The sequence below is a fragment of the Oreochromis niloticus genome, linkage group LG9, assembly GCF_001858045.2.
Source record: "Oreochromis niloticus isolate F11D_XX linkage group LG9, O_niloticus_UMD_NMBU, whole genome shotgun sequence".
In the NCBI taxonomy this organism is placed as follows: domain Eukaryota; kingdom Metazoa; phylum Chordata; class Actinopteri; order Cichliformes; family Cichlidae; genus Oreochromis; species Oreochromis niloticus.
The window spans coordinates 32,045,138-32,071,933 of NC_031974.2; the positions used below are offsets into that span (position 1 = coordinate 32,045,138).

Below are 26,796 nucleotides of genomic sequence, written 5' to 3' on the forward strand. Positions count from 1 at the left end.
CAGAGAGGTCAAGAAGACCAGTGACAGCAAAGGATCGCCTGATTGAATTATCAGTGGCTGCTGTTAGAAAACGGCACATGCCATCTCCCACCATCCCCATATCCCCCCTGACACAAAAAGCAATAAAGTCTGATTGCTGTTGACGACCATGTGTCTGACTCTGGATTCTCCACCCTTGTGTACGATAAGAACAAATGTAATGTCACCCTTCAGATGGGAAATAACAAGTCTGTGTCAGATCAAAAAGAACAGAATGTGTGTAGCTCTGGATGTTCTGATTACACACTTGCAACACGGGACAAGTATTTTTCAAACATTCTTCATAATTATTGCTATTGAAAAGGAAAAAGATCTAAAGGTTGTTAAGGTGGAGCTAAAACCAATGTAAAAGAGAAGCAATGAACTTTTGGAATGAATATGTGCATGTGATCAAGTAGCAGGAGCAGGTCCTATTTTCAATATAATCATGACTCCCATATTGGCAATAAAAGACAGAAAGCGGAGCTCATGCATTCAGATCAACACTAAAAAAACGTCAGTGTATAAAAGCTGATTTCCATGATGTTAAAGTTACAGCCAACCTTAAAACCTCCATCATTAGGCATGTATTATAATCTGCCTCTCCTATCAAACAGCAAGGATAAACCATCTACCTAATCCATGTTTAATTTCCGGTCCCACTGTGATGTAGATAAGCCCTTTTTTCTGTCATCACTGGTCATTATCTGCTGCTGATTAAAGCACCAAAAGGAATATGGTGGATTAAGGGGAAGCTGTTGGTAAATACTCTGTATTAGCTGCAGCGAATGTACAGACAGGGGAGTGGTGATTGATGTGCATTGCATAGACTTTTACTTTTTGTTTGTGAATCAATAAGAAGTAGCTAAACCAAAGGCTAAGTGGTTGGAATTAAGAGTTGTTGTTGTTTTGAAGACATAAATAACAACAATAAAAACAAAACCAACAACAACAGAACACTTCTAACCCAAAGAATCATCATTGTCGTTTCCTTTCCTAGCCACTAATTAGTGCAGCAGCCTCACTTTTATCCAAGAAGCTCTTTCTTTTTTCTTTTTTTTTGGGGGGGGGGATGTCCGAAACTGTTATCTAGCAAATCTTCCCCAGGAAGTTATGCATTTGTATTGCTAATGTAGGTGAGACAGACAAAAGATCCACTGGGTCATTGGACATTATTAGTGCCTATCAGTACATTTGGAAAATAAAATGCATAAAAATCAGGATCTAATTTACCATGATTTACACAGTTTTACATGATGGTAATTTGTGGACAAATGAACCAGCTGCTAATTGATGAGATGCACCCAGAATGGCTAACCAAAGAGTGGACAGTCCTGACCCATCCAACTCCCGATCATAGAAACTAAGATGAACAGGCACGTGGCTCAATACATGAGCAGGGCACACGAATTGTAAGGAACACCAGAGGGCCAGAGAGCAGTTGCTTGAGATTGTAAAACCAGGCTGACTAACCTGTGCACCACCTGGATTGACTACAACAAAGCCTATGGCATTCCAGGATCCTTATACATGGATCCTGGAATGTCTACAACCATAGAAGGTCAAAGGGACTCCTTCATCAAGAATTCATTGGGGATCTGGCAAACAACACTAGAGGCCATTAGCACAGGTCACCATCAAGTGCAGATTTGCCAAGGATATGCTTTGGTCCCACTGCTGTTCTGCTTAGGCCCCATCAGTAAGATCATTGACAAGACTGGGTATGGGTACCACCTACGGAATGGCACAATCGTTAGCCACCTTGTTGTATAGGTACAGTCAATGAGACAGCAACTCACTGATCCACACACCTAGGATCTACAGGAACAACATCATTTGGACCGCAGAAGTGCAGTCAGGTGGTAAAAAAGAGAGGGAATGTAGTTAGAATTGACTAACTACAGAGGGCAAAATTGCAGGCACTAAGTTCAGCTACCTGGGAATCCCACAGGCAAATGGGAACCATAAAGAGGACTCTAAGACAAATTCAGTGGACGGAAGGGGGCTGTGGACCGGTGAGTGTCAGAAATTGGTAGCAACAATATGTTAAATGGCATACTAAAGCTATTACACTAGCTTAAGCTTCAAGTGTGCCAGTTTGCTTTTACATCACCACAGCAGTTTTTAAAAAAACATCAGAGGCAAAATAACAAAACTGTGTCATTGTCCAAACATGTATGGACCTGTACATGTGCCATACTGCAGTGGAACACTGCAAAAATGAATGACTGAACATTCAGGCTCTTTCATTACATGGAGAATAATCAAACAATTAAAATCACATTAAAATTTGATAAATGATGAATACCATGCAAAGCAAATACAGAATAAAAGCTAGGCCAAGGTTTTCTCCTTAGTGGGCATTTATTCTTTCATGATGGGATTGTGAGTGAGTGATAGGGAATATGACTGACTGTTCTGGTGTCAAAGAGAATGATAGGAGCTCTGTCAGCAACTCAGCAATATCTCAAAGGGAAAAAAATCCACAGCTCTACTCCTCCATATCGATAAATCAGATTCAGATACCTGTCTGCTTTTCTCTTCTTGGAAAATCAAAGGGATGGAGTGACTCATTGGACTGTCGGAGTATAAACATGATGCGTTTTGAAATGTGAAGGTGACAGAGCAGATTTTTTGCTCTTTTAAAGATTTTAACGGCTGTCCCTTATAATTTGGCCGTTTGAATTATTTTGGCATTTCTCCAGCCCTGCAGTTGTCTTATTAGGCCCTGGTCTCTCATGAAGATGTGATTGTCTTTGCTTAGGAATGGCAAAATGAGTGATAACTATTCAGAAAATGCAGACATATCACAGATGCACATTTGAACCAGTAAATAAGGTTAACCAGTAAAGTAGGGTTTTTCTGCTTCTGCCAGCTGTGTCACTCTCCTTAAAATTCTACTTTCCAACGTGACAGGAAAACCCTGATGTGGAACTTTAAATGGCTCTGTTGTTACAGCCAGGGTGGCTTCAGCCATGTTGAGTCTATTCATTTGCTGCGCGGCAGTGAGATGATGGAGGGAGGGATAAAAGGGATGGGCAGATGGAAAAAACATATGGGAGGTGTGATGCAATAAGGATACAGGAAGCCTCTGGGGAAATATCTGGGCGAGATTCATACGTGCATGCAAAACAAATCCTCATTTACTGTCCCGTGTGTCTCTGAACGGCCCTGTATATTGGCCAGATTGTATGACATGAACAGCGTAGACTTGCAAAGCTGGGACTTAATGCTTCACTGATGCAAGCTGTTGCTGCTTCACCACCGTGATGTAGGAAGAGGAGCTAACAGTGTATATTAAGCTTAGTTTGGGGCTCTGCTGAATGTACACAAGTCTGTGTGTTTTCAGAATTGTACATCATAAAACTGCAACAGCCACCGTGGTTTTCATTTCAAAGGCAGAGAATTACACTATTTCTTAAACCGGTGTGATTTAGGACTTGAATACTTAAGTTTGCTGAACTTACTATAATGCATACACCCTGCAGCAAATGCCTTTTCCCATATTTCAAAGCTTCTGCTTTGAACATTTTTTTCTCTCGTTCATGAATTCTGGAATGTGTACTTTGTTTTCATGATACAGCACAGTTTCTGCCACAGTTATATACTCAAGCACGTTCTTAAATAAATAATATGTATTTTTGTGACAAAAAGTAATGATGCAATAGCCATCTCCATCTTCAGCAAGGCCAATGGAAGGACTCGAACATCATAAATTTTAACTGCGGCTGGTTGTAATTCTGCTGCTCTGCAGCCCGAGTGAGCACATGAGCCAGTTCACCATCTAATAAGTATTCTGGTTAGAGTGGTCCTCCAGCTCATAACCAGTCAGACAACTGTCACCAGCTGCAGCCAAAGATAGTAGAGCAGAAGCCTGTCCAACTGTGAGGCAAGACACTTTCAAGACATCTCAACAGCTGGCCAGTAAGGAAGGACCCAGGTTTTCTGGTTAGCAGAGACCGGGATTTCAAAATAAGAATGAGAGAATGGTTTACTACTAAATGTATTGAGATTGGCATTGTTTCTAGGACAGCTGAAATGAGTCCCAGTGGGTGGTCATGAACCTGAGTAACCCCTTCAAGTTAAGTCTATGTGTAGAAAACAGCAGTGTATACATTATGTGTTGGATAATGTTTCTTTTCAAAGTCATTTGTTCCATTACACGATTACTGCCATTAAAATGTAATCCATAATATAATGTAACACATAGAGTCATGTGGGCAACAGCTTGTTAGAGAACCAAAAATAAACTCCACTCTGCACTTAGCTTAGTCATATAAATCATATTGCCCAGAAGCTGTGTAGCGTGCTGTACAGTTATTGTTAATTTGTAAGAATCCTGGCTTTTATCTGAAACTGGAGAAACAGTTTTAGGTAAAAGCCAGCGGTTTTGGAGCTGTACCACTGGCATCATTCTCTTCTTCAAAAGGCCTTAATACTAGTGCTTTGGAGCCAAAGGTAACCTGCAGGTGAAAAAACAAATAAAATGACGCAGCAACAGATATTTATTATCACTGCAGCATGACTTCCATCTGACTTTAACATGTGCATTGACACAGCTGTACAGGGAGTGCAGAATTATTAGGTAAATGAGTATTTTGTCCACATCATCCTCTTCATGCATGTTGTCTTACTCCAAGCTGTATAGGCTCGAAAGCCTACTACCAATTAAGCATATTAGGTGATGTGCAGGGCAGCACGGTGGCACGGTGGTCAGCACTGTTGCCGCACAGCGAGAAGGTCCTGAGTTCAATTCCACCATCAGGCTTTCTGTGTGGAGTTTGCATGTTCTCCCCGTGTATGCGTGGGTTCCCTCCGGGTACTCCGGCTTCCTCCCACCGTCCAAAGACATGCAGCTTGTGGGGATAGGTTAATTGGATAATCGAAATTGTCACTAGGTGTGAATGGTTGTCTGTCCCTGTGTGTTGGCCCTGCGACAGACTGGCGACCTGTCCAGGGTGTACCCCGCCTCTCGCCCTATGACAGCTGGGATAGGCTCCAGCGCCCCCCGTGACCCTGAAAAGGATAAGCGGAAGCGAATGGATGGATGGAGGTGATGTGCATCTCTGTAATGAGAAGGGGTGTGGTCTAATGACATCAACACCCTATATCAGGTGTGCATAATTATTAGGCAACTTCCTTTCCTTTGGCAAAATGGGTCAAAAGAAGAACTTGACAGGCTCAGAAAAGTCAAAAATAGTGAGATATCTTGCAGAGGGATGCAGCAGTCTTAAAATTGCAAAGCTTCTGAAGCGTGATCATCGAACAATCAAGCGTTTCATTCAAAATAGTCAACAGGGTCGCAAGAAGCGTGTGGAAAAACCAAGGCGCAAAATAACTGCCCATGAACTGAGAAAAGTCAAGCGTGCAGCTGCCAAGATGCCACTTGCCACCAGTTTGGCCATATTTCAGAGCTGCAACATCACTGGAGTGCCCAAAAGCACAAGGTGTGCAATACTCAGAGACATGGCCAAGGTAAGAAAGGCTGAAAGACGACCACCACTGAACAAGACACACAAGCTGAAACGTCAAGACTGGGCCAAGAAATATCTCAAGACTGATTTTTCTAAGGTTTTATGGACTGATGAAATGAGAGTGAGTCTTGATGGGCCAGATGGATGGGCCCGTGGCTGGATTGGTAAAGGGCAGAGAGCTCCAGTCCCACTCAGACGCCAGCAAGGTGGAGGTGGAGTACTGGTTTGGGCTGGTATCATCAAAGATGAGCTTGTGGGGCCTTTTCGGGTTGAGGATGGAGTCAAGCTCAACTCCCAGTCCTACTGCCAGTTTCTGGAAGACACCTTCTTCAAGCAGTGGTACAGGAAGAAGTCTGCATCCTTCAAGAAAAACATGATTTTCATGCAGGACAATGCTCCATCACACGCGTCCAAGTACTCCACAGCGTGGCTGGCAAGAAAGGGTATAAAAGAAGAAAAACTAATGACATGGCCTCCTTGTTCACCTGATCTGAACCCCATTGAGAACCTGTGGTCCATCATCAAATGTGAGATTTACAAGGAGGGAAAACAGTACACCTCTCTGAACAGTGTCTGGGAGGCTGTGGTTGCTGCTGCACGCAATGTTGATGGTGAACAGATCAAAACACTGAGAGAATCCATGGATGGCAGGCTTTTGAGTGTCCTTGCAAAGAAAGGTGGCTATATTGGTCGCTGATTTGTTTTTGTTTTGTTTTTGAATGTCAGAAATGTATATTTGTGAATGTGGAGATGTTATATTGGTTTCACTGGTAAAAATAAATCATTGAAATGGGTATATATTTGTTTTTTGTTAAGTTGCCTAATAATTATGCACAGTAATAGTCACCTGCACACACAGATATCCCCCTAAAATAGCTAAAACTAAAAACAAACTAAAAACTACTTCCAAAAACATTCAGCTTTGATATTAATGAGTTTTTTGGGTTCATTGAGAACATGGTTGTTGTTCAATAATAAAATTATTCCTCAAAAATACAACTTGCCTAATAATTCTGCACTCCCTGTAGAATTGGATACATCCCTGAAATATATTAGTAAGGATTGGTATAAAATAGCTGAGCTCTTGCAGGATGGCAGATGCTGTGGTAAAAACATAAGATGTTTGATTATTCTGTCCAATTACTTTTAAGAATTAAGGTCAATTAATTAAGAATTTTCACTGTGTTTTGTTCAAATTTAGCCACAAAAATATTTGGTTAGAGTAGGGAAAAAACTTAATTAGTTTGGGTTAAAATGGACCCTTTAATAAAAGTAAAAAAACTGTGAGGAGTTCTACCCCATCCCAAACTGTACAAGTATGATATGTGAGTCACTCTGTGTTGTCTATTAGAATTAAAAATGATGGAAAAACTTCACATAAACAGTAACAATCACATATACTTACATCTTTGGCGAGTTTAGACCCTTTTGGGGGTGCTCGAGTGCCCCCAAATTTTATCAGAGCACGCCTAAAAATAGCTATTAATAGTATTAATAATTGTAGCATAATTTCCTGGAATTATCTTCAAATGTTATATTTTCCTAACTTTTCTATTGGTGACAGTACAGGATGAAAACAGGTTTTATGTCCAGTCTTGTTGATGTCATGATGTTACAGTGTGCTCACACAGAGGCGTGGCTTGTCATCAATAATAGACTCCTGCTGCTGCGGTGGAAAGAAGACTTGGAGGTAATTTTATGACAAACATCTTTGATGCAGGTTTAAAACACACTTTAACTGAAATACAGTAAAAGTTTCGAGTTTCAAACTGTTTCGATAATGCGGGGACATTGCTGTGACTTATAAAGTGTCTCCTTATTTTTATTGGTTCTCTAAATACATTGTGAGTTGTCAGCCAAGCAGCTGTTGTACTTTATTATTTTAGTTTGTTAAAAATTTCTATTGGTATTCTGATGAAACTTGGCTTCAGTTGTTGTTTGCATTACAGGTCCAGATCCAGGTGACAGGAAGTCAAAATGATGTTACCCATCTATGTCCAGCAGCAGCCTATATTCAGTTGAAATATTGCTATAAACTGCTACGGATCAGTTTATTCCTTTTATTCAGCGTAACATTTACATTTATCAAAAATTATAAAACTGTAGCTTCTGTTTTATCCACATTGATTGATGATGATTTCACATAATTAGGCAGTGTTGTCCTGTTGTCAATTGTGGATCCCCCACTTGCTGTTATAATAATTATTTTAAAATTATACTTTAGTCATTTTCTAGTGTCTAGTTGAGTGAGGAGGATGGAGAGAGATGGAGAAATAGAGAGATTGTACAAGTAGTGAAGATAGTGAAGTTAGCCGGAAAAACAAAAGTTATTTTTTATGTAGTTCACAGATGCTTTGCATGCTTTCCAGTAGCAAACTTAAATAATGCCAGTAGACCAAATAGAGCATATTGATATCAATGGCAGCATTTTACAGGGTTCATACCACTCTAATCAGCTCAAACAGGATGGCTGCCACTACCTTCATGTGACAGACTAAAAATCTATTCTGCACTTGTGAAACTGGTTAACATGATGCTCTGTGCTTAGTCTGCATAATAAAGGGAGGGTTGGTATGAATTCAAAAACTTTAATATTAAACAAATTGATTACCTGTTTGCTTCGTTTACAAGTCTATGGAGAGCAATTAGAACATGCTGTAGGTATTACAGGTACTGCACTGCAGTGGTTTGTATCATATCTATCTAATAGACTCCAATTTGTACATGTAAATGGAGAGTCCTCTTCACACACTAAGGTCAACTATGGTGTTCCACAGGGTTCAGTGCTAGGACCAATTCTGTTTACATTATACATGCTTCCCTTAGGCAGTATCATTAGAAGACATAGCATACATTTTCCCTGCTATGCAGATGACACCCAACTCTATCTGTCCATGAAGCCAGGTAACACACACCAATTAGTTAAACTGCAGGAATGTCTTAAAGACATAAAGATCTGGATGGCCGCTAACTTTCTGCTTCTTAATTCAGATAAAACTGAGGTTATTGTACTCGGCCCTGAAAATCTTAGAAATATGGTATCTAAGCAGATTCTTACTCTGGATGGGATTACCTTGGCCTCCAGTAACATTGTGAGGAACCTTGGAGTCATTTTTGACCAGGACATGTCCTTCAACGCACATATTAAACAAATATGTAAGACTGCTTTCTTCCATTTGTGCAACATCTCTAAAGTTAGAAATATCCTGTCTCAGAGTGACGCTGAAAAACTAGTTCATGCATTTATTACTTCCAGGCTGGACTACTGTAATTCTTTATTATCAGGATGTTCTAAAAACTCCCTGAAAAGCCTTCAGCTGATCCAAAATGCTGCAGCAAGAGTCCTGACAGGGACTAGAAAGAGAGAGCAGATTTCTCCTGTTTTGGCTTCCCTTCATTGGCTTCCTGTTAAATCCAGAATTGAATTCAAAATCCTGCTCCTCACATACAAGGTCTTAAATAATCAGGCCCCATCTTATCTTAATGACCTTGTAGTACCATATCACCCTATTAGAGCACTTCGCTCTCACACTGCAGGCCTACTTGTTGTTCCTAGAGTATTTAAAAGTAGAATGGGAGGCAGAGCCTTCAGTTTTCAGGCCCCTCTTCTGTGGAACCAGCTTCCAGTTTGGATTCGGGAGACAGACACTATCTCTACTTTCAAGATTAGGCTTAAAACTTTCCTTTTTGCTAAAGCATATAGTTAGGGCTGGACCAGGTGACCCTGAATCCTCCCTTAGTTATGCTGCAATGGTAAATGGTAAATGGCCTGTATTTATATAGCGCTTTTACTAGTCCCTAAGGACCCCAAAGCGCTTTACATATCCAGTCATTCACCCATTCACACACACATTCACACACTGGTGATGGCAAGCTACATTGTAGCCACAGCCACCCTGGGGCGCACTGACAGAGGCGAGGCTGCCGGACACTGGCGCCACCGGGCCCTCTGACCACCACCAGTAGGCAACGGGTGAAGTGTCTTGCCCAAGGACACAACGACCGAGACTGTCCAAGCCGGTGCTCAAACTGGCAACCTTCCGATTACAAGGCGAACTCCCAACTCTTGAGCCACGATCGCCCCTATAGACGTAGGCTGCCGGGGATTCCCATGATGCATTGAGTTTTTCCTTTTCAGTCACCTTCTTCACTCACTATGTGTTAATAGACCTCTCTGCATCGAATCATATCTGTTATTAATCTCTGTCTCTCTTCCACAGCATGTCTTTATCCTGTTTTCCTTCTCTCACCCCAACCGGTCGCAGCAGATGGCCCCTGCCCCTCCCCGAGCCTGGTTCTGCTGGAGGTTTCTTCCTGTTAAAAGGGAGTTTTTCCTTCCCACTGTCGCCAAAGTGCTTGCTCATAGGGGGTCATATGATTGTTGGGTTTTTCTCTGTATGTATTATTGTAGGGTCTACCTTACAATATACAGCGCCATGAGGCGACTGTTGTTTTGATTTGGCGCTGTATAAATAAAACTGAATTGAAAATAAGTTGGATTTAATTAATGTCTGACACTTTGCCTCGGGTTTGATAACTAAAGGCTCCACCCTAAAACAGGTGGACTAGATTAAAATCTCTGATTATTCACTCTGAAATATTCTCAGACACTACAATAGGTCATCAAATTAATTAGGTTGCTTTTAAATGTATCATTGTCATTTTTATCCAGTTGAATTGAGGATTGCAAATGTGAAAAGCGTTGATTACATCTGCAAACAGCATATTCCATTAATATTAATTACAAGGCACTGGATGCATGACATTATGATGGGAGCTGAGCCCCCCTAAAGGTCTGAACATAGAGTCGCCCCTGACTTACATGTACATCAGTGTACTCAGTGTGTGCTAACTCAAGTCCACTGTCTGTTCCCTTTACACTAGAATTCATAAAAGACAAATATTAAGAAAACAACTTAGAAATATTGAAGTTTGGAGTAATGCTACAAATATATTAACCAGTTCACAGCAGTACCAAAAAAACGTATCCAGGTCTATAGAAGCACTGACTGGAGATAAGTAAACATGAAAGAAACCATTATCATTACATATAGTCTAACCATAGCAACACACACTCTATAAAAAGTACTCCCACACTCACATGCACATGCTTTCATACACTCACATAAAGGACTTGATCAATACACACAAATTCTGACTAAACAGTTTTTTAATATATTACTGAATTCCTCCAAATTAACTTGGTTTTTGTCTGTTACACATAGATGGTAACAACCATTTAAATCAGATTTGTACATATTTGAAAGCACACATGCAGTACAGGCTTATTGAGCTTCAAATACATTTGCATAAAAACACCAGGATTAAAGCTCACACAGTATTTTGGGGAAAAAAATAATTTGCTTTTAAATAAGCAAATATAATAAGCCCTGGACCCAAGAGCTCTAGGTGCATAAACTGAGCAGGAGCCAGTACATAAAGACCTCTAGAGCAGGACTTATTCATGTTCTGTTGTGGGAAGACTGACAGACACACTTGCCTTCAGATATCAGCACAAATCTGAACAACAGTCACAGAGTTTTAACAACAAGTTCTCAGGGGACTTGGCAAAAATACCACATTAGCAAACATGTTACCATGGCTAATTAGCTGCTCTGTTGTAACAATGTTTATTTACAGCTTAAACCAGTTATCACACATATCCTTCAGCCCTGCTGCTTACCTTGCGAGTGGAATTTCTCAGTGTAGCATCCTTCACACTGTCTCTCCATGCCCTTGTCAGCTGTCAGTCAAACAGATACACCTGAGCTTCAGAGCCTAAAGGAGTATTTTGGATCAATCTCTCATTTTAGATCTTATTTTTTTCATCCTTTCAATATTATAAAAAAAACTCAAAAAAATGAATTTTGACTCCATGAAGAAAGGACAACTGTCATTTCAGTTAAATGTTCAGATGTATCTGTTTAGTAAAACTGACGTTCAGGAGGATGAAACAAATCGTATATGATTTATGTCTTTTTTGAGAAATCAAATTATTTCATTTCATAATTTTCATTTCATAATATCTAAGCAGAAATGCTTAAAATTGGCCTGACAGTAACAAAGTTAAAGTTGAAGAAAACATGTCAATTGTATTAAGTCACTTGAATTTAATATGAACATTCATTGATTAGCATTGTTTTGGACAAATTTTCTGAAAAATATTTTTGTCTTATTAGTTTAATGATGTACAATATTTTGTGGTCGGGGGGGGGGGCAGACTGTTCTTCTCCCTGCATAATATTAAATAATGTAACATTATAGACTGAAGGCTCTTGAGGCAATTATAGATGCAAACAAATACATTCTCACGCTTTATATTAGCCTCAGTGATTTGATTTATCATACATCTATCATTCTAAAATGAAATACATTTATTTGCTCATCTCATTTTGTTGGCTCTCTTACCTCACATTTGATGCTTTAAACTATAAACTTGCCCAATGGTTTTGGACTTTACATCTTGAAGCCTTAGTATTAGCATTCTTGCTCACACCATGTTAATTTTTCTGGAGCCAGAAATCAGAAGAGGTTTACACACCAATTAAGTCAATTCACTTTTATTTATATAACGCCAAATCCCAACAGCAAGCACCTCAAGGTGCTTTATATTGTAAGGTAGACCCTACAATAATACAAGTCATCAGCTTCAGTCCCTTCAGTGGGCTGGTTTCATTCATTATGCAAATGTACTGTTTATAAGGTTGGGGAAACCTGCAGTCAGCTGAGACTGAAGAAGTCACTTGGATGAGTGACGAAACGTTTCTCCCACTGAAAACGCTACGTCCAGATGACCAGAATCAACTTTTGGAGATTTACTTACCTGGATGATTGAGAATGCATCAAGATGAAGTCATCAGCTAACACTAGCTTTCTTAGCAAACTGCATCCATAAAGTGGATTGAAGCAGTTTATTCACACAGAAATGTATAAATTTGTGCAAGTAGAAGCAGAACATAAATGTCTTGGGTGTTCTTCATTCCCACTGTCACCAAATGCCCATTCATACTGTACGACCCCCCCCCCCCCCAATCCTTACCCTAAACCACATTTTGAGTCTGAAAAAAGGCTTCAAACTCGTTGGGCTGTTGGTCCCCACAAAGATAGGAAAAACCGGTACACAAATAGACACACACAGACACTCACCCCACCTACAACTGCCTCCTGCCACCCCCTTTATCAATACTGGAAACAGCCCTGGGTCGTTTCTGCAGTGAATTCCAGTGATTTCAAAAGCCCAGTTTTCTTCCACTGCTGCAGCTGAGCCTGTCAGTGGATTGCTTGACAGTCCACAGGTGGAATAAAAAAGCAGCGAGCTCTTTCATGTGTTCGTGCATGTTCACACACAAACAACAGGCTCCTGTGGAGAACTCATGTTCGCTGTTTACAAACCACTGCAGATCATTACAGGCGTGTGCGGGAATGGCAGGGGCCAGAATGGCTGAGGAGAGCAGTTAGCAGACTATACCTGGTGCATGGTATTGACTCCGGGTGCAGTTATCTCAGCTTGAGTGGAGGAGGAGGCTGCATAAGCTGCAGTCAGGCTGTGATGGAGAGGCGGGCAGGCAGACAGTAAGGTCACTCAAAGAGCATGGCTGCCAATGGATTTTATGCTTCCTTGCTGTTACACCCAGTGGATTTATAAACTCACTTGTTAAGAGAGGTAAAGCTCGCAGTGGTTTGAGTGCATTTTGGTCAAAGTGCGCAGGTGGATGCTTTATATAACGGTCGTTTGTATTCTTACCCCAGGCTTCAGCTGATCTCTATTTTCTCTGGCGGCTGAGGGTGACCTCGTATCATGTCCACCTCCTTTTTTTTTCTTAAAAAAAATCATCTTGCTTTTAGAAACACATCACAGTGCTGTGATGTGTTTCAGGTAGATCTAGGTTTGAATCCAGGAGCGGTCTTGCCATTCATGCACTCCAGGCAGTATTTGAGTAATGAAATGCAGTATAAATTTTTAAACAGCACACATCTGCGCCAAGTCTCCAGCATCATCTCCGATTTTTTCTCTAAACCTTTACTTCAGCTTTGAAATTCATACTGTCAAGGTGTGGCCTTTCTGATATTCCAGATATACAAAGATGTTTGTCCCCCCACACACACAGAATTACATTGATTCTAAGCTGCTTTTATTTTTATGCATTTATTCCCAACCTCTGCGGGAATAATACATAACTGAGCAGAGCAGTGGCTGAAATGATCGGAACAGTTACCTCCACAGATAAAACTCAGCTTTTCTCCCTTTCCCTCTCTTTTATCCAAACATAATCCCACGCCAAATAGAATTACCAGTGGACGGGGTGGTAAAGATTTACTCAATAAATTGATCTTATGGCAAACAACAGTGGGCGGATTAGCTGGATAAAAAGAAGAGATCAAAGCCTGAAAAGATTTATATCCACCTCTTCAGAATAAGAGGGATTCAGGGTTTAAAACTAAAAAAATTCGCTAATGTATTTTTTACATTCAAATGCATGGAAATGAGGCCCTGTCCATCATGCGTGACATAACCTTCAGGTAGGCTTTGTACATCTATGAGGAAGGTCAAAGCAGCAGCCTTTCCAGTCAGTTTTCAGACAAGGATCCAATATTCTAAATTTGCGCCTTAACAATGGACTTGAAATGAAGCAATCAAAATGTAATTTAAGTGTAGACCTTCAGCTTTAATTTAAGGGGTTTAACAAAATATTGCATTAACCATTTATACATAGTGCTTCCATTTCCAGAGGCTCAAAAGTAATTGGTCAAACCAAAATAATTAGAAATACAAATATTGTTTTCAGTAGTTTAACAGTTCAACATTATGCACTCCATACTGTACATAAATACCACTGTTTTGCACATACCAACCTCTGTATATTTTATATATCTTATTTTATTGTTTACTTTATTTCATTTGTAAAACATGTATATACACACTATATACACACACACACACACGTAGAAAAACATATTTAGTACACACGTTCAGTAATGTATATACCTTTATATATTGTACATATATTTATTACTTTTAGATTAGCCATTTTTATATTTTGCTTGTTTTACGTTATTGTATTTTTGCACAACTCTGTTGCTTGTGAAGCTCGCACACAAGAATTTCACTCAAATGTACTGTACCACTGTACCTGCACATGTGACGTGACAATAAAAGTGATTTAATTTGATTTGATTTGATTTTGATAATTCAAATCCTCTGTGAGCAATGACTGCCTGAAGTCAGAAATCTGGAAAAAGTAAAACAAAGCCTGCACACTTATTCACATTTGTTGGATTGTTTTATAATGTTATGAATTATATTTAGGTATTAAATATTAATTGAAATATCGACATTCATCAAATTGCTAGTTGTAATTTAGAAAACACTAAACAAGCTTTTGGGTCTTACAGATCTTGTCAAGGTGTGCTGTTTGACAGGCAGGAGATGGGACCCAATGCAGGACTCGGAAAAGGAAAGTTAAACTAAAACGCAGCTTTTATTGCTGGAAGAACTCTTCATGAATACAGAGAAACCAAAACACTCAGCTTTACCAAGGAAACTGGAGAAACTAGAAAGCTAAGCTGTGAACAGAGAACTAGAAAACTACCATACCACGGAGGTGAAAACACAGCATGGAGAGGGTACGACACGACAACAAGCATGGGATGACAGAGGACTAAAATACACAGCGGGGTAATCAGGAAATGGGAGACAGAAAGGAAACACAGCTGGGACTAATTGGGCAGGACGAGACACGGGAAGCAACACAGAATACAGACATGGACCTTCAAAGTAAAACAGGAAGTACACTAACTGAACTTACAGACACAGACTCATATCGTGATACTGACACAGTACAGAGGGAACACAAGGACAGGGATAACTTAGACAGGAGACGTGGGACCAGGGCAGGCACAGAGACACAGACTAGACACTAAACAGAAACCAAAACCTAAGAACAAGCAAATCTTAGCAAGAATTAATCCGAAACATAAGACACTCTTAATCAAAACAAAAACACAGAGTCAATAGACTCAGGACCGTGACAGAGATTGGCAGATGGGTGAAAAAATCTACATAAAGTGGTGGATATTAAAAAAAAAAACCCTAGCTGCATATTACTAACAACCTCTTGAATATAAAGAGGTTGAACTGATACCATGATGCTACATTTTGGTCATTTGAGGTGTGCAAGTTGATCCTATTATCAATAGTATCGATATCAACACTGGTATCAGTATTGGATCGATACTAGCGCAAATAGTATTGGGGGGTTGGAGCCTATCTCAGCTGTCTTAGGGTGGGTATACCCTGGACAGTCTATCGCAGACCTAACAGAGAATCACCAGTTAACCTAACTCCACTGCATCCCACTGAACTGTGTTATATACTTTTTTTTGAAAAATATTGCCTCGTTAATTCTTTATAGCCTATAGCACATTTAAACAACAGAAGCTGACCAAAAGTCCGATAAAGAGAGGCACATTTACATCCCAGGTCTCTAAAAAAACCACAGTATCTACATATAAGAAAACTGTGTTAACTAAACTGTGTTAGTTAGTCTGTGTTGATACCAACATCTGCAGTATCGCACAGCACAATTGGTCATTTAATTTAATGAACCAAATGAAGCAGATCTATCTCGCCAAACTCAAGACGCTGTAAAAAATTGTAACTAAAAGGACCCGTCACAGGAGAGTCATTTTTTTTTATTACAGTGCATGCACTAAACAAATATGTAGGACTTTTTCTTACATTTCCACAATACCTAAAAAATTAGAAACATCCTGTCTCTGAGTGATTTTGATGCATTTGTTACTTCCAGGCTGGACCACTGTAATGTGTTATCAGGATGTCCTAAAAGCTCCCTAAAAACCTTCAGTTGATCAAAAATGCTGCAGGAAGAGTCCTGACAGGGACTAAAAAGAGAGCGTATACTTCTCCCATACTGGTTTCTCATCATCATATTAAATCCAGTATCAAATTTAAAATTCTTCTCCTCACAAACAAGGTCTTGAATAATCAGGCCCCATCTTTTCTTAAAGACCTCATAGTACTTCAATAAAGCGCTTCGCTCTTAGGCAGAGCCGTCAGCGTACATGTCTCGTCTTCTGTGGAACGAGCTCTCAGTTTGGATTCAGAGGACAGACATCCTGTCTACTTTCAAGATTAGGCTTCAAACGTTCCTTTTTGATAAAGCATATAGTTAGGGCTGGATCAGGTGATCCTGAATCCTCCTTTAGTTAGGCTGCTGGGGGCTTCCCATGATGCACTGATTGTTTCTAGCACTAACCCTGTGTGGTTACACACCCCTCTGCATTTAATCATTAGATATTATTAAACTCTGGCTCCCTTTGACAGCATGTTTTTGTCCTGTCATCGCTCAGGTCGTGGTAGATGGCTGCCTCTCTCTCTATTCTGCTGCTTCTTCCTGCTTAAAGGGAGTTTTTCCTTCTCACTGTCACCAAGTGCTTGCTCAAATGGGGTCGTGTGATTGTTGGGGGCTTCTCCCTATTATTGTAGGGTCTACATATGTAAAACACAATTAGGTTTAATGGCAATGTATGATTACACACTAATAAATGGTCAGCCAACCAAATGTACCGATAATTAATAAAAAACAGAAGACAGCAGATGTGGAAATCCCAGTGAAGAGCAAAAAACTCTAAAGTGGTCCCAGTGATAATGGATTAAAAATGGATGAGAAACAAAGTCCAGTACTTTTGTCCATATAGTGTATGCTTTCACGCCACAGTGACTTCTTCCTAAAACGTTTCAATCTTTCAATACTGCCAAACACAGTGGAACAGTGTTCCTTTATCCTCCAGGTCAGGGGCATTTTAATGGCACCTGTAGAACAAAGCGATGTAGTTTTAATGTCTTAATGAGACTAACTGGTGGGAACTCAAGAACAGCCTCAGACTCTACAAATAAAGCAGTTGTTCAGCTGGATTCATGAAAAGCACAGCAATGGAACTATGAAGACAAATCTGCATGATGCACTACAACTCTCACGCCAGTCCTCTCCAGCTCATTATGGCCATCTTGGAGAGCTGATTTGGAAAATGTACCCTGCATTGGAAATTGAAATAAAAAATTCACTGGTGCGGCACTTTGGTCTTTTTAAATGGCAGAAGTGCTTCACAAGACCACCAGTAAACTACTTTCCTCTGCTCTTAGCTTAAAAGCTTGCATCCGCATATCCATTCACATAAATGTGCAGCATATTATATTCTTTGAGAGGTACACTTTAGTCCTTTTGGATTATAATCCAACATTCCGAAAACAATGCTGCATAATCATAGATAAAATGACAGGCGAGACAGCTGCAGTTAGAGAACTGCAGCCAAAGTGTCGTATAGACTGATGACCCCGTGTTTCCACAGCAATCTGCTCCTGTTCCGTAACAGCAAATGTTTAGCTCCCACTCATGCTCTGCGATCGCTCTCCTCCTCTCTGTGTGTCTTTACTGTCTGAGTTGAATCAACAACATCACAAGTGTAGCGAATCCCGTCAGCAGCACGACTCCTCTTTGTCATGGAGGTGTGAATATTTTGTTTCTGTCTGTCTGTGTTTGTGCATAATTATGAACTGGCAGCTTGTCATTTATAATCTGAGAGGAGAATCATTTAGTACTTGTTGTGGAAGCTGAAGCCAAACAGCTCTCTCTATTGACATGTTTGTTTTCCTTTCTTTAGTCTAATCCATGTCCAAGGTAGGCTCGGGGAATTTTGGAAAAGCATTGAGCACAGACGCTTCATTAATATTATTTTTTTGTTATTCCAAAAGCTGATAAGTGAAAATGGCAACAAATTGAGCATAGTTTATTTTTTCTTATCTTAATCACGGTGCTAAAAACCTGCAAGTAGATAAATGTTCTAACTGAGAAGTCTCTGTCAGAAATAACCAGTGGAGCAGCAAATGCGGATTAATGCTGAAAATAGTCCCCATCAAATGCACCATTTCATCCTGTTTCATCTGACAGTCAACACTGATCTCTTTTAAACCAAACCACAATCTGTCCTTGCTTTTCAAACAGTTAACTGTATGTAATAGTCTTTACTAAACCCTAGTCAAACACGAATCTAAACAAACCTTAACCAGAGCTTTGAAGTGGTTATCTCACCAAAAAATGCACATGCCCTGTTTAACAAACAGAGAAGACAGGAAGAAGCTCTGTGACAGATCATTATTTCATCTGCAGTGATGTGAGTCCAGTTGACACAATTGTAGATTTTTGCTACATGTATATCAGCTGAGACTCTGTGCATGGATACAATTTTTAAGAGTCAGAAATGTTTTGAATCCATTTAAAATATTAAAATAATATCTCCATACTGCCACTTTCTCACCAACAAAATCAAGCGAAAGACCAGTTTTAAAACATGTAAAACTCCAAACAAGTTTAGTCTTCAGCGCAATCAGAGCTCACAGCTTATAAACCATTTTTTCCCAATAATAAACCATCAAAACCCCTGGGCTATTTTTCTTTAAATTTTCACCTGAAAAAGCAGCTGCACTCTGTCACAGCTCAGCAACTGCGAGGCCAAAATGAACAACCGTGGGCTCTGTGCTTCCGCGACACTTGGGAAAATTTGAAATACAATAAGACCCCAGGTCCCCATCACAGGGTCAGAGAAAGATCAGAAAAAGTCAAAGCACAAACAGATATTTTTACTGCATATCAAAAATATACACGAGCCAATGAATAACATCCTAATAAAGATGAGTCACTCGGTTTGTGAATGTGTTCTAAAAATTCTCAGCCTGCAACTCTGCAAAATATGATGTTACACAAATGATGCACTTTAGTCCTAGTAGTACTAGGTGGCCTCTTCACTGAGTGCATCACTCTACCACCTTTTAAAATGGCAGCTGGGTGGGTTCTATTAACAGACACAGGCTGGCCTTGGTACAGGTATCTCAAGAAGACCAAATATTCTCAGGGCGCCTTGGAGTTCAGTGCTTTTGGTACATTATTTAATAACCACCTCAACAGTGACCATTCTGTGATTAGGGTTGGGTTTGGCATATTCAATTCAATTCAATTCAATTCAATTTTATTTATATAGCGCCAAATCACAACAAAAGACGCCTCAAGGCGCTTTATATTGTACAGTAGATCGCACAATAATAAATACAGAGAAAAACCCAACAATCATATGACCCCCTATGAGCAAGCACTTTGGCGACAGTGGGAAGGAAAATGGATGAATGAATTTTAATAAAACAAAAGTTATTTATCCATTTAAAACCAAGTGCTAAACACTGTGGGTGATAATGGGCTGAAAATTGCATCAAAAAGAGGTGGGCATTAGTCAAAACCTGACCTTAGATGGGTCACCAGTGACTCTTCATTAGACTGCAGAATTCTAATAAAGGTTTTTCCTTCATGTGTCTTGCTTCATCCCAGACCACAGTAGACAGTTTGTCCTTGGTGGTGTTTCAGAGCTGCTAGGGCCACATGTGCTCCCTGTCCAGTCGGCCTGAGAAAAAGCTCCTCAAAATCACCACCAGACATGGTGCAATGGTTGGAGATCCTGCCGCTAGTCACTCATTCAATCGAACTGTCCAGTTTCTTGGACTCATACTGCAGTGCAGAGGAGCCACTATTGTGAGCACTGCTGAAAAAAACGAGGTCTGGCGATCGGTGGAGCAATGCACCACTTAGACAGAACTTGTGCATATAGAATCTCTGTATCCACAAGTGCAATATATAGCACCTTGAGTCAACTGTTGTTATGATTTTGGTGCTAAAATAAAATAGAATTGAACTGAATAATGTGTTGGTTATAGATGGCACTTAATTTAATGCTGCTGACATGTTTAAGTTTAACTTATATTTCAACAACAACAACAGCAAAAATAGAGAAAACTGTGCTTATGTGGGTACGCAAATGATCTGATTTAGCATTTTGTTAGAAGTTAATTCTAGTGCTTTACAATAAATACCCATTACCAAATCCTGCTGCATATGGCAAACGTTAGATCTGATGCAGGCTAAAAACTCCTTTCCTTACTGACTTGACCGGACCTGGGAATGCTTCAGAAGAACTGAGTTTTACTATTAAATATTAAATAAATTTGTGGATGTGTGTTACATTTTTCAGTGTCTACATGTCAGCCGGAATCCACTTTCTACTTATTCACTGAATGTATATTTGTAGGAATAGTCGATACTATCCCTCTGCAGTGTTGCCTCTGGGTAACACACCTACTTTCACACACACAAAGTCATACAATTTTTTTCTTTTATCTCTAGAATGACTGAAGTATTATAAAATTGTTAATAATGTTAGTTGTTTTACATGATAGAGTATCTAGGAAGAGATGCATCTGCTAACTGAAACCACACATTTAAATATAGCATAAAAGCTCAAACACTAAAATATGAGTCACTCTTTTGAAGACGGTTGTAATGGTACGACATGACAGACTGTTGCAGAGTAATGCTAAAGTAATGTAACTAACAGTGTAATGAGTTACCTATCCAATATCTAAGTTAAAAAATGCATTATTTATTTTTTCTATGAAGGAACCCAACACTGATCCTACAGGAAGCTCCACAATGTTACAATGATAGAAAATGACATTCAAACAGCATTGGACCATGGTGGAACAATAACCAGCCCAGTCTCATATGTTAACATGTAAAACAATCACTAAGAAGCAGTGCATTTGTTACATTCTGCACATGTTTTAAACTAATGTATTTAGGATGCCGGTTTCCTGCCTGGAACCACATACGTTCTTCTAAGTTACGTGGCCTGACACTTTGTGGCTGAACTGCGGTGGTTCGGAAACACTTCCACTTTGCAACAATACCCTCAATTGTGAATCCTTTAGGATGGAAGAAATTTTACAAACTGAATTGTTACAATGGTGGCAATCTACTACAGCCCCAGCCTCAAATTCAGTGCCTATACACAGGTCTGTATAATCCAGCACCTCAAAATGCAGTCTACATTTACAAACAGACTGAAGACACCTTAGTTCAAAAAACAAGAAGTGTAGTTCATATAGTGTGTTTCTGTGTATATGTCCATGCTTCTTTTATTTCCAATTTCTTTCCATTCTTTACCACTATTGTAAAACTTGTCACACAATAAAAGCCACAGGCAATAACTGCATATTTGCATTAAAAAAATAAAACCTCACAGTAGAATAATTGTGCGGATAAGAATTAAACCTGGGTCGTTAAGAGTTGAAAATAAAGTGTCCGCCCACCTATGCTTCCTCTGCACTATTTCAGCACTGAGCTGCTGTCTGTCTTCTCAAGTCTTTTCATATCATCCTTTCAAACATCCGAGTCTTACTTTTCATGCATGCAGCTTGGATTTCCATAAACATTTGCATTCTAAGACATTGTGTTCATTTCCTCTAAATTTCCAGGAGACCAAGTGACTTCTTTCTCTATTACTCTCTCTCTCACACACACACACTACCATTCAAAGTGAAACACTGCAGGCCAAACACACACACGCAGCAGCTTTCATTCAAACAGCCATCCCTGATAAGAAATATGGGTAACAATGTGATGTCTGCATCAATAGGCCACTTCAACCCAACATCCAAGAGTCATGTGGGATCAAACCCACATCAAAGCCTGGCCGACGCTGTTATGAGAGCCGGGCAACAATGGAACAATAATTAAAGCCACATGGATATCCAGCTACCTCCTGTCACACACATCTCTTGCTTCCCCTTTGTCACAGAAATGTACAGATCACCGTTTGATGTCTGTCATGACAATACAACAGCCCTTGCACTTCACGAAACGCAGCTCCTCGCCACACAATATGGAAGCAAGTCATTTCCATCCATTTGAATGCAGTAAACACTCTCATCCACTAAGCAGCTGATCATTATTTGCTGTCATAACCAGCAGTAATGCAGCAGCAATACATAACAAAATGCCAAAGTGCCTCCAATGCACTGTTAAATGAGGCAGCGTGCAGGAATATGCTTTGGCTGTATTGATTCAGCCACTTTTTATCCATCCATGAATAGTCGGGCTCATTTACTTCATTTATCATGTAATTAATATCCAGAACGAGCTAATTTTTTCCCTTTCCCACCCTCCACACTTTTCTTTGATTAATGCTCTTATTTTTCTTCTTGATGGGGCTGCTTCCTGCTTGGAGTGTGGAGGGCTTTTTTTTTTAACTGTTTCAGGGGAAAGTCAAACTAAACTTAGAGCTACGGATTGAAAAGTTATGGAAATGAGAAAAGTTTAGATCGAATCTCAGCTGGCATTCAGCTATCAATAAAGTTTTGACCACTTCGGGGAAGCAGCTGGGGGTGGGGGGTTGAAGGTAACAAAAAGTTCCAGAAAAGAAAAAAAATACCCCAAAAGTTCTGGCATTAATGTTCTGGCGGCTACAGAGGCACGAGGTTTGATAACATAAGGTGCTTGTGCGGAATAGCTAGGGATACAAACCGGATGCCCTTATTTCCTTCATGAGTGGGTGTGCTCCAAGCAAACCTCGCACAGCTCTTGATAGGGAAAGGGCACACGCCGAGAGAGCTGTAGAGAGAGAGGGAGAGATTCCCTTGTACCTCTTGAGCATCGATGTCCTCCTCGCTGTCACTCGGCTCCGGCGCTTTCACGAACCACCACTGGATCTCCAAATACACGGAGGCGGTTCCGCTTTGGAACGCGCACGCCATTTCTATGTTTTGACCCTCTTTGACGGTCATGTTGGAGGGCAGGTCCGTGAACCGACCTGCGGAGGAGAGAAGGAGGGGAGGAGGGGGGTGAGGCGGGGGTAATAATGATGAGGCTAGTTTGTGCGTCGTCTGCACGCACAGAATCACTCGAGTCTCCTGCTCGCTGATGGCTGCAGCAGCTGCGTTACTGAAGCACACGTTTGACGAAAGGTGCCTTCTTGTTTTTAATTAGAGAGGCCCCCCTACTCCCCAGCACCACCACCACCATCACCACCGTCACATATAATGACCCGTCTTCATCTGGAATTTACGTAACGCACGCCTGCTACATTATTCACAAACTAAATTGGAGCATCCATACCCCCCCCTCCAAAAAAAACCTTTCCTATTATACATGCGTGTATCTTTGTAGCCTCAGTGGAGCTGATTGAAAACGCGTTAAAAATTCCAGCTAAGCTTCGTGGTGTTTGCCTGAGTGTGATTCAGTCCACGGTTTTTTTTTTTTTGTTTGTTTGTTTTTTTGGTTTTTTAAAAGCACAGATTGATAAAAGAGTTTGGTTTGGAGGGGCTGCAGCCTTCTGTGGAGCGGTGACGACATGACATTTGTAAACTTTTAAACCAAACCGTCGTTACGTCCTTTCCGACAAACTCCCGTTTAAACTGTTTAGAGCTTTGTAGCGCCGATGTGGCCAAAGGCGAGCGTGAGAGAGCCCGCACCGATGCAGTTTGAAAGTGGCGAGCGACACGAAGCAGCCACACGGAATCCGGAGCGTCGGCTTTTCAGGAGCGCGGACAGACGCAGGCAGCTGCAGCTGTCCGCGGTGCTGAAAGCTTCTCATGAAAGGCAGCCTTTAAGACAAGTTTTATCTCCCCATCAAGCGTCGCCGTGAAAGAAATGCAAGGGGGCGAAGAGGGGGAAGGAGCCCCCCCTTCTCTTCTGAACGCGACGTGAAACGACTTGATCTGAAACAATCACCAGTTGCATTTTTTTTTCGTCATCGGCTTCAGGAGAAACATTCATTCTGAGATCGCTTTCCCTTTCTTTTTCCCCCAGTCACTTAAAAAATCCCTTCACAACAGCCTCTTTTTCCCGTTTTCCGCCAGCAAAGCTGCGCACTTTTAACACTTTCTCCCACCAGTGCAGGGCAGCAAAGCCAGACACGATCGCGCTCGCACGCCAACATTGTTTTTCCCCCTTTTGGTTAAGAAAATATGCCGTCCTTACCTTCAAAAGAAAATCCGAATTGAACGCAAAATCCGGTTAAGAAAACAAATCCAACAGTATCGTGTGAGGTCCACATCATTCCAAGATCAAGGGGCTCGTTTTTCTTTTTACATCAGCCGGAGGAGGAAAGAAAAAAGACGAATCTTTCCAAGGGGGCGAAGAGGGGGGAAAAATCCTGCACACCAGCAAAATCAAACAGTTGCTGGGCGAGTGTGTTTAAACGGAGATTTCAGAAGGCTGAACATGCTGGAAAGCTACAGCTTGTCGTTGCCGAAGTTCTTTTTTTTCTCCTTCCTTCTCTCTCTCTATGCCTCTCTGCGGGAGAGACTGTCGACTGCCTGGTTGCACTGAAGTCTGTGAAATAACCGTGTTGCGGTCTTCTTCTGCGCTACCGGAGAGACGTCAGTCTAGTGGATCACTGTGGCATCCACACTCTCCCCACACCTCTGCAAATCTAGTCCTCATCCGGCCCTTTTTCCTGTCACCTTGACCGCTTAATTTAAACAAAAGCAGCACCGAGCGTTTGCTTTACAGTTACTACTTCTTAACGAGCTTATTTTATTTGGACATTTTTGCAAATGATGCCCAAATGATGCGAATACAGATTTTTAAATGTCCTACTTATTCACAAAACTTCAGTTTTGTGAAAGAGAACCTTAAAGTTTGTCTAACATGCACAAGAGTGCGTATTTAATGTGGGTGTGTCCAAATCTGGTGCGCTTACGCAGTCAGGAGTTCGTCTAAATATTGTAGCTTCACAAATGAGCAAATAAGAAAGATGACAGTTTGGAGGTGGGTCAGGGCAGGGCAAGCATAACATGTCCCGAGTCATTAAGCTAAAAGAGATTCTGCTGGAATATGCTATTAGTCTCCCGGACAGAGTGAGAACATTTTGGCCTTTGATGCAGTGCGTACATATCGTGGCACCACTAATGTCTGCTCATAACGCGAATGGAGATCAGTCATCCTTTGGGGAGGAGGACAGGTGTCTATAGGTCGACTGGCATAAAGTCAGAATTCAGTAAGCAATAGTTGCCTATTCACAGTGTGCTACAGTTTTTTCTCAGTCACCTTGGTATTTTTCCCACGAGTCGAAATTCTCAATCGGTAAAACCTGTTTCTTATATTAGTTAAAAATGAATCAAGACATTACAGATGATACGTCAAAGGCTGCTGCTCTCCCAATGTTCCTCCGACATCCTGACAATCACAGCAATACAGATGTTTGGCCATTTGTTTGAAACAGTCTTAACAGTGAGGCCTGATTATTTTCACTCACATTTACACGGAATTCCTTCCTTTGTAAAGACGAAGAGCACAAACATGTCCATGTATCACTGCAGAACAAGAACGACTTGTTGCCGCTTGATATGGAGCGTGCGGAAGCAGCAAAAAAATAGACACATTACATGTGCGTTACAGATTGCTGCAGAACTACAAAAACATCAAACCTTTACATGTAGTACATTTGAAACTAACTGTGTTGCCCTTGTGACGCGAAAATAATGCCTTAAAACATATAAAGCTGAGGCTATAGTCCCACACAATTAGCCTACACAAATCCATATCGTAATCAGGATACACACATGATCTTTTTTGTACTCTTGGGTATGAACACAAAACCAACAACAGAAAGAAACGTTAAAAAAAAGCAGCCCCAAAAAGACTTCACAGACTTCAAAGTAGAAATGGAGGGTACAGTGCTGTAAGCCTCACTGCTCATCACTGCCTTTGTTACCTGTTGAAGATCAGGCTGCTGGGCTCAGCATGCACTCAGTTATAACATCACTCTGGGTTCTTCTCTAGCTTTGTATCATGCTGTCTGTGCAGATGCTTGAAAAGACCTGATGCAGTGTTAACAGTATAATGCCATTGTTTCTGTCATGGGCCCAGGTTGCACTTTACCATCCTGATCTTATTCTTTCGTGCAATGAAAAAAGAAACGCCCGCATTTCCACTCCGCAAAAGTTGTATAGACTGTTCTGCCATATTCCTCATCCCTGCACATGTGAAATAAGCAGTTTTTAGTGCAGGAAAAGAAAAAAAAAGTATGTTTGATCTTTATTTATTTTATTTTATTTTAATTTATTTTATTTTATTCTTCTTCCACAGCATGTCTTTATCCTGTCTTCCTTCTCTCACCTCAACCGGTTGCTGCAGATGGCCCCGCCCCTCCCTGAGCCTGGTTCTGCCGGAGGTTTCGTCCTGTTAAAAGGGAGTTTTTCCTTTCCACTGTCGCCAAAGTGCTTGATTATAGGGGGTCATATGATTGTTGGGTTTTTCTCTGTACATATTGTTGTAGGGTCTACCTTACAATATAAAGCGCCTTGAGGCAATTGTTGTTGTGATTTGGTGCTGCATGAATTATTTTGTTCTGCAGGTAACTGAAGAATCTTTGTAATGCAAGTAACAACATAACTGTAACT

At 40.6% G+C, this 26,796-nt stretch overlaps 1 protein-coding gene across 1 annotated transcript in view; it reads right to left on the reverse strand.

Annotated features, from left to right (window-relative positions):
• Positions 1-24,979, reverse strand: part of vstm2a (V-set and transmembrane domain containing 2A) — a 98,654-nt gene extending 73,675 nt beyond the window's left edge. The window contains exons 1-2 of the mRNA XM_003455554.4: positions 24,371-24,979; positions 23,035-23,201 (exon numbers count right to left, since the gene is read on the reverse strand). Coding sequence (XP_003455602.1) covers positions 23,035-23,201; positions 24,371-24,449 — 246 coding nt within the window. The 5' untranslated portion in view covers positions 24,450-24,979. The remainder of the gene's footprint in view (positions 1-23,034; positions 23,202-24,370) is intronic.
• Positions 24,980-26,796: the final 1,817 nt, after the last annotated feature.